General features: G+C 34.3%; 1 protein-coding gene and 1 long non-coding RNA gene across 2 annotated transcripts; both read right to left on the bottom strand.

The window, feature by feature from the left end:
• Window positions 1-984: 984 nt before the first annotated feature.
• Window positions 985-2109, bottom strand: LOC145156842 (uncharacterized). Its single transcript, XR_013736940.1, has 3 exons — window positions 1574-2109; window positions 1293-1483; window positions 985-1178 (listed from the first exon to the last, which is right to left on the bottom strand). It is a non-coding gene; the product is annotated as an uncharacterized LOC145156842 (long non-coding RNA).
• Window positions 2110-3177: 1068 nt separating this feature from the next.
• Window positions 3178-7137, bottom strand: LOC145160315 (uncharacterized). Its single transcript, XM_079079457.1, has 8 exons — window positions 6929-7137; window positions 5282-6635; window positions 5010-5199; window positions 4796-4899; window positions 4551-4653; window positions 4164-4462; window positions 3782-4087; window positions 3178-3709 (listed from the first exon to the last, which is right to left on the bottom strand). Exons 2-8 carry the CDS (start codon window positions 6620-6622, stop codon window positions 3371-3373), a joined length of 2682 nt encoding a protein of 893 aa, XP_078935583.1. The 5' UTR covers window positions 6623-6635; window positions 6929-7137; the 3' UTR covers window positions 3178-3370.
• Window positions 7138-16112: the final 8975 nt, after the last annotated feature.

The following is a 16112-nucleotide window of genomic DNA, read 5'->3' as shown; positions in this document are numbered from 1 at the left end:
TTGATTAAACACAACCTTCGAAATTGCAGACAATAAGAAAGAAGTCAAATAAGATGGTATTGTTGAAATTAAAGAAAGATGCTACATGGGTCTAAGTCAAACCTTGTAAATGCTGTTGATTCAAATTAGTTTTAAATGATGTGTTGTGAATAGTAGACATGTTGTATTAGCCCCTTTTAGTCATTTTGATGATTTGATCCCCATTGTTTGGCCCTTTTAATTACTTTTTCTTTTCTTTTTGTAAAGTGGGTGTTGTAAACAATGTGGTTGGTAATATCACCAAAATAATGTGATCCAACTTGTGTTATGCAATTAAGTGTTTATAGGCTTATGTACTTTTATATTTCTACACATAACAGATTCAATTGTTTATATTTCTTTAGAATAGACTCAAGAAAAGTACAAATGTCACTTAACCAAATAAAACAGGCTGAATATATTAAGTTAAAAAGAAACATCACTGCATATGTACCTGTATGAAGTCATGTATCCATCAAGTCAAAAAGAAACAACACTTTACACTATACATTGGCTTGAAGAAAATCATAATGTTACAATCAAATAGAAGAATCCTCAAAAACAACTCCTACTTATAAACATCTTCATGTAACAAGGTATCAAAATCATGATGTGTCAAGATCCTAATGTCTCTTTCTGCGCTTATTATTCCCCTCACTATCACTACAAGAATCAGAATTAGAATCATGTGTTGACTTCTTCAAATACTCTCTCAAATTCTTTTCTTCTCATTTGCTCTTCATTCTTTTCTTCTGAAGACACATCATCAGAATGCTCTTCATCCTCAGATGAGGATTCATCGCGAAGAATGCTTCTCTTTAAATCTTCATATCACTTTTCATTCTCCAGGAAATTAGAATCCAGATTGAAAACATCTACAATGCACAAGAGATAGTGTTATACAGCCATATATTGAAAAACATGGAAAATATTTGAATCGTTATCTAGAAATCTTTATGTATCTAGGGCAATCTCTGGATCGATTTCATCTAGAAGAGATACTTTATGTGTCAGTTGATCTTCCACCTCAACAAGATCCAACTCTGGACGAATGGCTGGATGGCATGTTCTTAATGCAAAAAGACCTTCAATCAAGAACTGAACCCTTTTGTCTATTATCTCTCCCTCATGAAGAATCCCACGAAAAGGCTCAAGAATACCTGGATAACAACAGAATAGCATTAGATGAAAAGAAGGAATTAAATAAATGGACAATGTGGTTGTGGTCTTTGAAGATAGGAAGGTTAAAACAAAACGACAATAAATTAACTCACCATGGAAGGCTTTGGGAGATAGATCCCGAAGTATTGATCCACATTCTGTAACAAAACCAACAGCAACCTCCACGCTATCATCAGTTGGATTTTCTAGTAGAATTGTGAGTAGTTCAAGAGCAATAAGCTCATGAACTACCTGTTGATTGACCAAATGAGCTATAAAACTTGACCGAAGCAAGCAATTGAGGCTGTGAAAACACGTAGTGTCAGTATAATCGTAAAATAAACTACTACTCGATCTCAAATAAAACCAAGAAAAAGAAGAAGATGATTCGTACCTTGTCGTTTCGCTTATATGCCCTTTGAAGCTGCAAAAGAATCCTCTTCAGAAGAAGGTCTCCGACTTCTAGGAATTTCGTGTTTATAACAGCAACAAGTGCTGCAAAAACGTCTGTAAATACAGGAGATGCCGATTGGGATTTCATACATGATCGACAAAACAGTCCTCTTCCCCTGATTAAATTTTCAGCGAACAACTCAGGGATGATATACTTGATATTTGTTGCATTCACCTTGTTCATCAATCCGTTTATACTCTTTCTTAACGCATCCCATGTCATTCTTTGATATTCCATGCTACTTTTATCTTGAAATTCACTCATCATACGAGATTAACAATCACCTTGATCGACAACAAACAGCGACTTCTTGCTTTGATCGAGCCCTAGGTTTTCCCTCTCTTTCACGAAAACAAATTTGAATAACCGATTTTGAATCATGGGTATAGATAAAGGTTGGTTAATTAAGTATAAAATAATCTCCGATAATCATTCCACTTTCCATATAAGTATTTCTAAATCTTTATCTCTTCAATAGGTTATAACCAAGTGAAACCGTATATTTAAAATTTTTATATAGATAAAAAAATAATAAATGTAAAAAAAAAAACAATTATCGATCGTAAATAATTATGAATTAATTTGTTAAGCAAAATAAACATAATAATATTATTAGGATATGATTTTGTATTTTCAAAATTTAAATTGAATTTGATTTGTTACCAAAAAAAGAAAATAATAAAAATTATAGAAAAATGACACGTGTCAAAAAGACCTGAAACTTATTATTTTTAAGTTTCATTTATTAGAAGAGATAGATAGATTAAACTTTGGACTTTCAATCGTTTTTCATTTATTTATTGTACATATATAATTTTATAAATATTAAAATATTGCATAAATTTTAAATATGATGATCACCAAAAATTAAACTAAAAAATATATAAATATAATGTACAATAATTATATCATAAAAAAAAAACTTATACCCTGGATACTAATAATATTAATAGTATGATACCTAAAAATACTATAATTTAAATAGTAAATGATAAAACAAAACGAAGTCTTTAAAATAAAATTGTGATTTAAGTCTATTGATACTGATTTTTATTTTATTTTACTTTTATAAAAATAAAGTCTCCAGTCAGTTTTCTTATTAAACGAATGAATGAAGATTAAATCCTCATGTAGAATATATCAACAACATAAACATAAACATAACAATAACAATAATTTCATTTGACCTTTTTTCCAATCCTATTTAACTCGTGGCTAAATAGTTTATTTATTTATTTTAATTAAATCAGTTTTAGCATTATCGCCCACGAAACAACATAGGCTAAAATTCCTGAATAATTAAGAAAAAATCTAAAATACCAATGCACTTTTAGTAAACTTGCTACCACATAATTAGTTAATACAAATAACACAAATTAAATGACATGATACAACTTATAATTTTTACATTGCATGTTCCCATATTTATTGATTGCATAAATGTTGTCTATGGATTGCATCAGAAACTTTAGTTTCAACATGTCACAAGTTTCAACAAATTTTCCATGTTCTTTTAAGCTTTCTGAAAATTGATCTCTCAAACATCCCATAAAAAAAATCTTTAAAAACAAAATCACAAAACCATTACAGATTTTACACATTGAGATCCAGTTTGCTGAAAATCATATAACGTTACAATCAAAATAGAACAAACCTCCAAAAACAACTAGTCCTTAACATCTTTTCATGCAACCAGATATTCAATTTCTTCTCAACATAACAATACATGTAAACATGCTAACGTTTCTTTCGGCGCTTGCTGCTCTTATGATCACTCTCACTCTCGTTCTCCGACTCAGACCCCGAACTAGAATCGGAATCAGAACTGGAATCAGAACCGGAACCGAAATCCGATTCCGACGCAGGCTTTTGTTGCATGATAAGACGCGGCATGTTCTTGAGATACTCCCTCAAATTCTCGGTAATCCCACCAAGCCCAATGGAAGTAAAAAAATTGATGGAAAAACGCGTGTTCTTGGGATTATCTCTCGGGAAAATCGACTCAAAATCCTCTTGCATCACCGGCTCACTCAACCGCTCGTTCAACAGCCGAATCCCAAGATGCTCAGACAGCTCCTGTCGTACAATAAAAGAAAAAGGGTAAAAAGGTAATTATAATAATAATTAAAAAAGTAAAAGTAAAAATACCTGGAAGAGGATCTTGATGAAGATTCTAGAAGAGGAAGTGGTGTCTTCTTCAGTGAGACGGATGTAAGCCAAGACATGCCAAGGCAAGGCGTCAGTGCCGAGGAGATGCGCGAAGAATTTCGCAACATTTCGGAGTTTGTTGGTTTCAAGGCGATGGATCATGGAGTATTGCTGAACAAAACATTTTTCAAAGTTTTCTTGATAGACTTTGTTGATCATGCAAAACCTTTGACCTAAAAGACCATAGTAACGAAGATATGTTCTCTCTTGACTGCAGCATTCCAGTAGCATTATGCATAGCTCCATCTGTGCAACCAAAAACCAAGGTTTTAGTTTACTTGTATCAAATTTGGAATACTAAGAAAATATTTGTTTTTCTTACCTCCTGTCCGGGTTCGAGTTTGATTTTGAGGAGTTTATGACCGGCTTCTTCAAAGTCAACACTTGACATGATTGTTAGGTAGATTGTTCTTCGAAGATTGACAAGATTTGTTTCTGTTTCATCTCTGATTCTCATTTGCTCTTCATCTTCTTCTTCTTCTTCTTCTGAAGATTCATCTTCATCATCATCATCTGAATCCTCCCCACCACCTTCTTCAGATTCGTCGCCAAGAATTGTTTTCTTCAGGTCTTCATACTTCTTTTCATTCTCAATGAAATCAGGATCCATCTTGAAAATATCTATGCACAACAAATACTGTTTTTATACACTTTACACCTACATAATGGAAAATTCATTTATAAATTAAAAAAAAAATTATGTATGTACCTAGGGCAATCTCTGGATCGATTTTATCTAGAAGAGATACTTCATGTGTCAACTGATCTTCCAGCTCAACAAGATCCAACTCTGGACGTACAGCTGGATGCCCCTGTGTAGTAAAGTAAACATAACATGTTTGGAGATTAATATATATATATATATATATATATATATATATATATATATATATATATATATATATATTAGTTGTAAATAGTAATAAGATATGACAAGATTTTAAGATTTTAAACCTGAAACTTGGCTTTTCTTAATGCAAATAGACCTTCAATCAAGAACTGCACCCTTTTGTCTATCTCTCCCTCATGAAGAATCCCACGAAATCGCTCAAAGATACATGAATAATTTAGAACAAAGAGAATTCAATATGTTAAATAATGTCAACAATGACAAATGAAAAGAACAATGTACTTTTAGAAGACAAATAAGATAAAAAAAAATACTCACCATGCAAACCTCGGGGAGATAGATCCTGAAGTATTGATCCACATTCTGTAACAAAACCAACAGCAACCTCCACACTGTCATCAGTGGGATTCTCCAATAGAGTTGTGAGTAGTTCAAGAGCAATAAGCTCATGAACTACTTGTTGGTTGACCAAATGAGCTATAAACTTGACTGCAGCAAGTAATTGAGGCTGTGAAAACACTTAGTGTCAGTATAAATATAAAATATACTAATTCTCATAAAAGAAGTCAGGTAGATGAAACAACTTGCACCTTGTCATTTCTCTTATATGCCCTTTGAAGCTGCAAGATAATCCTTCTGAGCAGAAGGTCTCCAACTTCAGGGAATTTGGTGTTTACAACAGCAACCAGAGCTGCAAAAACATCTGTAAAACCAGGAGATGCCATTTGGGACTTCATGCATGATCGACAAAACAGTCCTCTTCCTCTTATCAGATTTTCAGCAAACAACTCTGGGATGATGTTTTTGATGTTTGTGGCGTTGACCTTGTTGACCAAACCATTTATACTCTTTCTTAATGCATCCCATGTCATTCTTTGATATTCCATACTGCTTTTATCTTGAAATTCACTCATCATACGAGCCAACTTAAATGGTGGAATATACACCCCTCCACTCTTTCCTAAATTAGTCATGCTTTCTTGCAAATCAGCTAGCTTTTGGAATCTTGGGCCTTCATCCGGTTTTTCTTTATCCCCATTTTGATCGCTTTTATGCTTTGACACATCATCATCAATTCTTCTTCTATCTTTATGATCACCATTCGTCTTTCTGTCCCTTTTATAATCTTGTCTCCTGTCATCTTCATCATCATTCTTTTCATCTTTGTTCCTATTCCTTCTCCTTTTGTATTTATCATCTTCATCATCACTCCTTTTATCCTTACCCTCTCTCCCTCTCTTCCTGATTTCACCAATTTCCTTATCACTCGTATCATCATACTTCCCTTTTCTACCACTTTTCCTGATCTCACCATCTTCTTCATCACTTATGTCCTCATTCTTTTTCCCTGTTTTCCTGATTTCACCAACTTCTTCATCACTTTGATCATGTTCATCAATTCTTTTCTTGTTTCTGTTGTTCTTATCATGTCCATCTTCATCATCACTCCTTATGTCCTTGCTCCTACCTCTTTTCCTCCTATCTTCATTCCTTTCCTTGTTCCTCCTATCATTACCATCTTCATCATCATCCCTCCTTCCTCTTCTCCTGTCATTATCATCTTCCTCATCCCTACCTTTATCTTTCTTTTTGTCTCCCCTTTTATCATTTTTATCTTCATTGTCACTCCATCCATCTCTTCTCCTCCTCCTATCATTAGCATAATCATCACCACGCCTCTTATCCCCATTCCTATCTCTTCTCCTCCTATCATTTGCATCTTCATCATCACTCCTATTCCTGTTCCTATCTCTCCTATCATTAACAATTTCCTTGTTCCTATCTCGTCCCCTCCTACCATCTGCATCTTCTTCATCACTCTTATTGTTGAGCCTCCTATCTTGACTGTCTCTTTCACTCCTGTATCTATCATCATCTCTTCTTCTCTTATATTTATCATCTTCATCTCTGTCCCTTTGTCGCTCCATCATTTAATCAGCTTACCTGTTACTTAAACAATGGCAGAAAGTCATTCAGTGCACATTAAGGACTGCAATGTATAAGAATTTATTGCAATGTGCTTTTACCACTTTAATTATTTTTAAAAGTATTAAGTGATTAGCAATTTAGCATTAAGATACATGTATCATGAATACTAAACCAAAAGAACACATTCAACAGCAACATTTCATCATATCCCTTTAACACATTCAAATTCGATTTTTTAATTTTCGACTTTGGGGGGAAAGAAGGAAGAAACAAAGAACAGCAATCGATTTTCAGAAGGAGCAACAAACCTGTCGATTTGCAGCAGCGAGAAGGTGCAGCAGCGTCGTCCTTCTTCGGTTGCAGCGCCGTCGGCGTTACTTGGTTGGGCGGCGTCGTTCAGCGGCGTCGTCGGAGTATGTAGCTGGGAAAGGAAGCAGACGCGAGGGGGAAGAAGCCGCAGCGCAGGAAGAAGACGCAGGAGGAGGTGTGCGATTATGTGTTAGGGCAAAAAAAAAAGAAACGCCTGCTTTTTTTTTTAAGGGAAAATGACATAAAAGTTGTTAAGTTAAAAAAAAAATAAATAAATAAATAATATATATATATATATATATATATATATATATATATATATATATATATATATATGAGTTTTACCCTTGGATGTGTTTTATGTCCAAGAAAGCCCGAAGTTTTGTTTAATTTGTTCATTTTTACCCTTGTAGCCAGTTTCCAGGTAACCTACCGGTTACCTAGGTTACCTAATGCCAGTAAAGCGTTGAATTTTCAAAACTATTCGGATTTACCCTTAAGTTTTTCAAAAATGTTCGGATTTACCCTTACCTTGATTATTATTATTATTATTATTATTATTATTATTATTATTATTATTATTATTATTATTACATTTTTAATTGTATAAAAATATTTTTTACATACATTTTTAAATGAATAAAAAATTTTCATACGTTTTTAATACATTTTTATACATATTATTATTATTATTATTATTATTATTATTATTACTATTATTTTTAATACATTTTTAAATGTATAAAAATATTTTATACACACATTTTTAAAAATGTATTTATTTGTATTTAGTAGGTATAAGTATAAATATATATTTATTTCATATAAAAATATATTATATACATATAAATATAAAAATACATATTGATATGGTTTATATTATATAAAAGATATAATTATATGTATTTGTACATATTACCAAGTATAAATATGTATTTATTATCAAACATCATACTAAACAGATAAGCAAAATAAATATTCGTTAATTAAAAACATAACGTAACAATTATAAAACCCTCGTAATTAGAAAACCTAAATAAAAACACTCGATTACAGATAAGATTTAGTATAAAATTTGAAAAAACCTCTATTATTCAACTATATTAGGTTAATAGTGAGTAGATAACAATAAATGATCAACAAATAACACTCGTAAATGGAAAATACATAATATAATTAAAAAAACCCTCGACAAAAACACTTGATCACTGTAAAAATTAAGTATTATCAACTTAAAATCATTCATTAACTATTTTTATCTCAAAAATTGATAACGAAATGTCAAATACGAGTGTAAACTTCATTTATGTTTGTTGTAAGTTCACAAAAAAAGATCACGAAATGCATCATTTTTATATTGATCTGAAGCATTTGTTTTTGCAAAATCAGTCATTGACGACATTTTTTACTTTATCAAGCTTTTTCTGTTCGATTCAACAATTATAGATGAAGATTTAGGGTTTTCAAATGTATATAAATACTAAATACAAGTACATATATTTTTAAAAATATATTTATATTAGTAAAAATATTTTTATACATTTAAAAATGTGTGTATAAAATATTTTTATACATTTAAAAATGTATGTATAAAATATTTTTATATAATTAAAAATGTATTAATAATAATAATAATAATAATAATAATAATAATAATAATAATAACAACAACAATCAATGTAAGGGTACATCCGAACATTTTTGAAAAACTTAAGGGTAAATCTGAGCATTTTTGAAAATTTAAGGGCTTTACTGGCATTAGGTAACCGGTATGTTACCTGAAAACCGGCTACAGGGGTAAAAATGTACAAATTAAACAAAACTTCGGGCTTTACTGGACATAAAACACGTCCAAGGGTAAAACCGACATTTTTGTGAAAACTTAAGGGCTTTTATGTCATTTTCCCTTTTTTTAATTCAGACTTTGTTCCATCTCTGAAAAATTAAGAGATATTTTTAATTTTAAGAGGTAAAAAATAAGACGTAAACAAACGATCTGAATCTGAATTTTTAAGACATTGCCTCTTAATTTTACAATTAAGAGGTAAACAAACAACCCCTAATTCTTGCAATGAATCAGAGGCTTTTTCTGTGTTTACTGCTTCATCCAAATCAAACACAAATATGATTTCTGCAACTACATTTCAGCCTAATAAGCACACAGAAGAACATTGAACATAAAAACTTGAGTATAAAAAATAAAGCATAACATCAAAAATTCAACACCAACATTTCATCATATCCCTTTAACACATTCAAATTCGATCGTATACCATCAAAATCAAGCATAAAACATCACAATCAAAGCATAACATCAACTATAGATTATGATTGAACAAATCTGATTAGCATAACATAACCACTTATGTCGACTTTTTGATTTTCGACTTTGGGGGGAAAGAAGGAAGAAACAAAGAACAGCAATCGATTTTCAGAAGGAGCAACAAACATGTCGATTTGCAGCAGCGAGAAGGTGCAGCAGCGTCGTCCTTCTTCGGTTGCAGCGCCGTCGGCGTTGCTTGGTTGGGTGGCGTCGCTCAGCGGCGTCGTCGGAGTATGTAGCTGGGAAGGGAAGCAGACGCGAAGGGAGAAAAAGCCGCAGCGCAGGAAGAAGACGCAGGAGGAGGCGGGTGTGCGATTATGTGTTAGGGCAAAAAAAAGAAACGCGTGCTTTTTTTAATTCAGACTTTGTTCCATCTCTGAAAAATTAAGAGGTATTTTTAATTTTAAGAGGTAAAAAATAAGACGTAAACAAACGATCTGAATCTGAATTTTTAAGACATTGCCTCTTAATTTTACAATTAAGAGGTAAACAAACAACCCCTAATTCTTGCAATGAATCAGAGGCTTCTTCTGTGTTTACTGCTTCATCCAAATCAAACACAAATATGATTTCTGCAACTACATTTCAGCCTAATAAGAACACAGAAGAACATTGAACATAAAAACTTGAGTATAAAAAATAAAGCATAACATCAAAAATTCAACAGCAACATTTCATCATATCCCTTTAACACATTCAAATTCGATCGTATACCATCAAAATCAAGCATAAAACATCAAAATCAAAGCATAACATCAACTATAGATTATGATTGAACAAATCTGATTAGCATAACATAACCACTTATTTCGATTTTTTGATTTTCGACTTTGGGGGGAAACTAGGAAGAAACAAAGAACAGCAATCGATTTTCAGAAGGAGCAACAAACCTGTTGATTTGCAGCAGCGAGAAGGTGCAGCAGTGTCGTCCTTCTTCGGTTGCAGCGCCATCGGCGTTGCTTGGTTGGGCGGCGTCGTTCAGCGGCGTCGTCGGAGTATGTAGCTGGGAAGGGAAGCAGACGCGAAGGGGGAAGAAGTCGCAGCGCAGGAAGAAGACGCAGGAGGAGGCGGGTGTGCGATTATGTGTTAGAGCAAAAAAAAGAAACGCGTGCTTTTTTTAATTCAAACTTTGTTCCATCTCTGAAAAATTAAGAGGTATTTTTAATTTTAAGAGGTAAAAAATAAGACGTAAACAAACGATCTGAATCTGAATTTTTAAGACATTGCCTCTTAATTTTACAATTAAGAGGTAAACAAACAACCCCTAATTCTTGCAATGAATCAGAGGCTTTTTCTGTGTTTACTGCTTCATCCAAATCAAACACAAATATGATTTCTGCAACTACATTTCAGCCTAATAAGCACACAGAAGAACATTGAACATAAAAACTTGAGTATAAAAAATAAAGCATAACATCAAAAATTCAACACCAACATTTCATCATATCCCTTTAACACATTCAAATTCGATCGTATACCATCAAAATCAAGCATAAAACATCACAATCAAAGCATAACATCAACTATAGATTATGATTGAACAAATCTGATTAGCATAACATAACCACTTATGTCGACTTTTTGATTTTCGACTTTGGGGGGAAAGAAGGAAGAAACAAAGAACAGCAATCGATTTTCAGAAGGAGCAACAAACATGTCGATTTGCAGCAGCGAGAAGGTGCAGCAGCGTCGTCCTTCTTCGGTTGCAGCGCCGTCGGCGTTGCTTGGTTGGGCGGCGTCGTCGGAGTATGTAGCTGGGAAGGGAAGCACACGCGAAGGGGGAAGAAGCCGCAACGCAAGAAGAAGACGCAGGAGGAGGCGGGTGTGCGATTATGTGTTAGGGCAAAAAAAAGAAACGCGTGCTTTTTTTAATTCAGACTTTGTTCCATCTCTTAAAAATTAAGAGGTATTTTTAATTTTAAGAGGTAAAATATAAGACGTATACAAACGATCTAAATCTGAATTTTTAAGACATTGCCTCTTAATTTTACAATTAAGAGGTAAACAAACAACCCCTAATTCTTGCAATGAATCAGAGGCTTCTTCTGTGTTTACTGCTTCATCCAAATCAAACACAAATATGATTTCTGCAACTACATTTCAGCCTAATAAGCACACAGAAGAACATTGAACATAAAAACTTGAGTATAAAAAATAAAGCATAACATCAAAAATTCAACAGCAACATTTCATCATATCCCTTTAACACATTCAAATTCGATCGTATACCATCAAAATCAAGCATAAAACATCAAAATCAAATCATAACATCAACTATAGATTATGATTGAACAAATCTGATTAGCATAACATAACCACATATTTCGATTTTTTGATTTTCGACTTTGGGGGGAAAGAAGGAAGAAACAAAGAACAACAATCGATTTTCAGAAGGAGCAACAAACCTGTCGATTTGCAGCAGCGCCGTCCTTCTTCGGTTGCAGCGCCGTCGGCGTTGCTTGGTTGGGCGGCGTCGTTCAGCGGTGTCGTCGAAGTATGTAGCTGGGAAGGGAAGCAGACGCGAAGGGGGAAGAAGCCGCAGCGCAGGAAGAAGACGCAGGAGGAGGCGGGTGTGCGATTATGTGTTAGGGCAAAAAAAAGAAACGCGTGCTTTTTTTAATTCAGACTTTGTTCCATCTCTGAAAAATTAAGAGGTATTTTTAATTTTAAGAGGTAAAAAATAAGACGTAAACAAACGATCTGAATCTGAATTTTTAAGACATTGCCTCTTATTTTTACAATTAAGAGGTAAACAAACAACCCCTAATTCTTGCAATGAATCAGAGGCTTTTTCTGTGTTTACTGCTTCATCCAAATCAAACTCAAATATGATTTCTGCAACTACATTTCAGCCTAATAAGCACATAGAAGAACATTGAACATAAAAACTTGAGTATAAAAAATAAAGCATAACATCAAAAATTCAACAGCAACATTTCATCATATCCCTTTAACACATTCAAATTCGATCGTATACCATCAAAATCAAGCATAAAACATCAAAATCAAAGCATAACATCAACTATAGATTATGATTGAACATATCTGATTAGCATAACATAACCACTTATTTCGATTTTTTGATTTTCGACTTTGGGGGGAAAGAAGGAAGAAACAAAGAACAGCAATCGATTTTCAGAAGGAGCAACAAACCTGTCGATTTGCAGCAGCGAGAAGGTGCAGCAGCGTCCTCCTTCTTCGGTTGCAGCGCCGTCGGCGTTGCTTCGTTGGGCGGCGTCGTTCAGCGGCGTCGTCGGAGTATGTAGCTGGGAAGGGAAGCAGACGCGAGGGGGGAAGAAGCCGCAGCGCAGGAAGAAGACGCAGGAGGAAGCGGGTGTGCGATTATGTGTTAGGGCAAAAAAAAGAAACGCGTGCTTTTTTTAATTCAAACTTTGTTCCATCTCTGAAAAATTAAGAGGTATTTTTAATTTTAAGAGGTAAAAAATAAGACGTAAACAAACGATCTGAATCTGAATTTGTAAGACATTGCCTCTTAATTTTACAATTAAGAGGTAAACAAACAACCCATAATTCTTGCAATGAATCAGAGGCTTCTTCTGTGTTTACTGCTTCATCCAAATCAAACACAAATATGATTTCTGCAACTACATTTCAGCCTAATAAGCACACAGAAGAACATTGAACATAAAAACTTGAGTATAAAAAATAAAGCATAACATCAAAAATTCAACAGCAACATTTCATCATATCCCTTTAACACATTCAAATTCGATCATATACCATCAAAATCAAGCATAAAACATCAAAATCAAAGCATAACATCAACTATAGATTATGATTGAACAAATGTGATTAGCATAACATAACCACTTATTTCGATTTTTCGATTTCCGACTTTGGGGGGAAAGAAGGAAGAAACAAAGAACAACAAACGATTTTCAGAAAGAGCAACAAACCTGTCGATTTGCTGCAGCGAGAAGGTGAAACAGCGTCGTCCTTCTTCGGTTGCAGCGCTGCCGGCGTTGCTTGGTTGGGCGGCGTCGTTCAGCGGCGTCGTCGGAGTATGTAGCTGGGAAGGGAAGCAGACGCGAAGGGGGAAGAAGCCGCAGCGCAGGAAGAAGACGCAGGAGGACGCGGGTGTGCGATTATGTGTTAGGGCAAAAAAAAATAAACGCGTGCTTTTTTTAATTCAGACTTTGTTCCATCTCTGAAAAATTAAGAGGTATTTTTAATTTTAAGAGGTAAAAAATAAGACGTAAACAAACTATATGAATCTTAATTTTTAAGACATTGCCTCTTAATTTTACAATTAAGAGGTAAACAAACAACCCGTAATTCTTGCAATGAACCAGAGGCTTCTTCTGTGTTTACTGCTTCATCCAAATCAAACACAAATATGATTTCTGCAACTACATTTCAGCCTAATAAGAACACAGAAGAACATTGAACATAAAAACTTGAGTATAAAAAATAAAGCATAACATCAAAAATTCATCAACAACATTTCATCATATCCCTTTAACACATTCAAATTCGATCGTATACCATCAAAATCAAGCATAAAACATCAAAATCAAAGCATAACATCAACTATAGATTATGATTGAACAAATCTGATTAGCATAACATAACCACTTATTTCGATTTTTTGATTTTCGACTTTGGGGGAAAAGAAGGAAGAAACAAAGAACAACAATCGATTTTCAGAAGGAGCAACAAACCTGTCGATTTGCAGCAGCGAGAAGGTGCAGCAGCGTCGTCCTTCTTCGGTTGCAGCGTCGTCGGCGTTGCTTGGTTGGGCGGCGTCGTCGGAGTATGTAGCTGGGATGGGAAGCAGACGCGAAGGGGGAAGAAGCCGCAGCGCAGGAAGAAGACGCAGGAGGAGACGGGTGTGCGATTATGTGTTAGGGCAAAAAAAAGAAACGCGTGCTTTTTTTAATTCAGACTTTGTTCCATCTCTGAAAAATTAAGAGGTATTTTTAATTTTAAGAGGTAAAAAATAAGACGTAAACAAACGATCTGAATCTGAATTTTTAAGACATTGCCTCTTAATTTTACAATTAAGAGGTAAACAAACAACCCTTAATTCTCGCAATGAATCAGAGGCTTCTTCTGTGTTTACTGCTTCATCCAAATCAAACACAAACATAATTTCTGCAACTACATTTCAGCTTAATAACCACACAGAAGAACATTGAACATAAAAACTTGAGTATAAAAAATAAAGCATAACATCAAAAATTCAACAGCAACATTTCATCATATCCCTTTAACACATTCAAATTCGATCGTATACCATCAAAATCAAGCATAAAACATCAAAATCAAAGCATAACATCAACTATAGATTATGATTGAACAAATTTGATTAGCATAACATAACCACTTATTTCGATTTTTTGATTTTCGACTTTGGGGGGAAAGAAGGAAGAAACAAAGAACAGCAATCGATTTTCAGAAGGAGCAACAAACCTGTCGATTTGCAGCAGCGAGAAGGTGCAGCAGCGTCGTCCTTCTTCGGTTGCAGCGTCATCGGCGTTGCTTGGTTGGGCGGCGGCGTTCAGCGGCGTCGTCGGAGTATGTAGCTGGGAAGGGAAGCAGACGCGAAGGGGGAAGAAGCCGCAGCGCAGGAAGAAGACGCAGGAGGAGGCGGGTGTGTGATTATGTGTTAGGGCAAAAAAAAAAACGCGTGCTTTTTTTAATTCAGACTTTGTTCCATCTCTGAAAAATTAAGAGGTATTTTTAATTTTAAGAGGTAAAAAATAAGACGTAAACAAACGATTTGAATCTTAATTTTTAAGACATTGCTTCTTAATTTTACAATTAAGAGGTAAACAAACAACCCCTAATTCTTGCAATGAATCAGAGGCTTCTTCTGTGTTTACTGCTTCATCCAAATCAAACACAAATATGATTTCTGCAACTACATTTCAGCCTAATAAGCACACAGAAGAACATTGAACATAAAAACTTGAGTATAAAAAATAAAGCATAACATCAAAAATTCAGCAGCAACATTTCATCATATCTCTTTAACACATTCAAATTCGATCGTATACCATCAAAATCAAGCATAAAACATCAAAATCAAAGCATAACATCAACTATAGATTATGATTGAACAAATCTGATTAGCATAACATAACCACTTATTTCGATTTTTTGATTTTCGACTTTGGGGGGAAAGAAGGAAGAAACAAAGAACAGCAATCGATTTTTAGAAGGAGCAACAAACCTGTCGATTTGCAGCAGCGAGAAGGTGCAGCAGCGTCGTCCTTCTTTGGTTGCAGCGTCATCGGCGTTGCTTGGTTGGGCGGCGGCGTTCAGCGGCGTCGTCGGAGTATGTAGCTGGGAAGGGAAGCAGACGCGAAGGGGGAAGAAGCCGCAGCGCTGGAAGAAGACGCAGGAGGACGCGGGTGTGCGATTATGTGTTAGGGCAAAAAAAAAAAAAAAACGCGTGCTTTTTCTAATTCAGACTTTGTTCCATCTCTGAAAAATTAAGAGGTATTTTTAATTTTAAGAGGTAAAAAATAAGACGTAAACAAACGATCTGAATCTGAATTTGTAAGACATTGCCTCTTAATTTTACAATTAAGAGGTAAACAAACAACCCCTAATTCTTGCAATGAATCAGAGGCTTCTTCTGTGTTTACTGCTTCATCCAAATCAAACACAAATATGATTTCTGCAACTACATTTCAGCCTAATAAGCACACAGAAGAACATTGAACATAAAAACTTGAGTATAAAAAATAAAGCATAACATCAAAAATTCAACAGCAACATTTCATCATATCCCTTTAACACATTCAAATTCGATCGTATAACATCAAAATCAAGCATAAAACATCAACATCAAAGCATAACATCAACTATAGATTATGATTGAACAAATCTGA

The sequence above is a fragment of the Lactuca virosa genome, chromosome 2 (assembly GCF_052849685.1).
Source record: "Lactuca virosa cultivar CGN04683 chromosome 2, Lactuca_virosa_CGN04683_v6, whole genome shotgun sequence".
Taxonomy (NCBI): domain Eukaryota; kingdom Viridiplantae; phylum Streptophyta; class Magnoliopsida; order Asterales; family Asteraceae; genus Lactuca; species Lactuca virosa.
The sequence above is the reverse complement of the archived record's forward strand: the minus strand, read 5'-3'. Positions and strand labels throughout refer to the sequence as shown.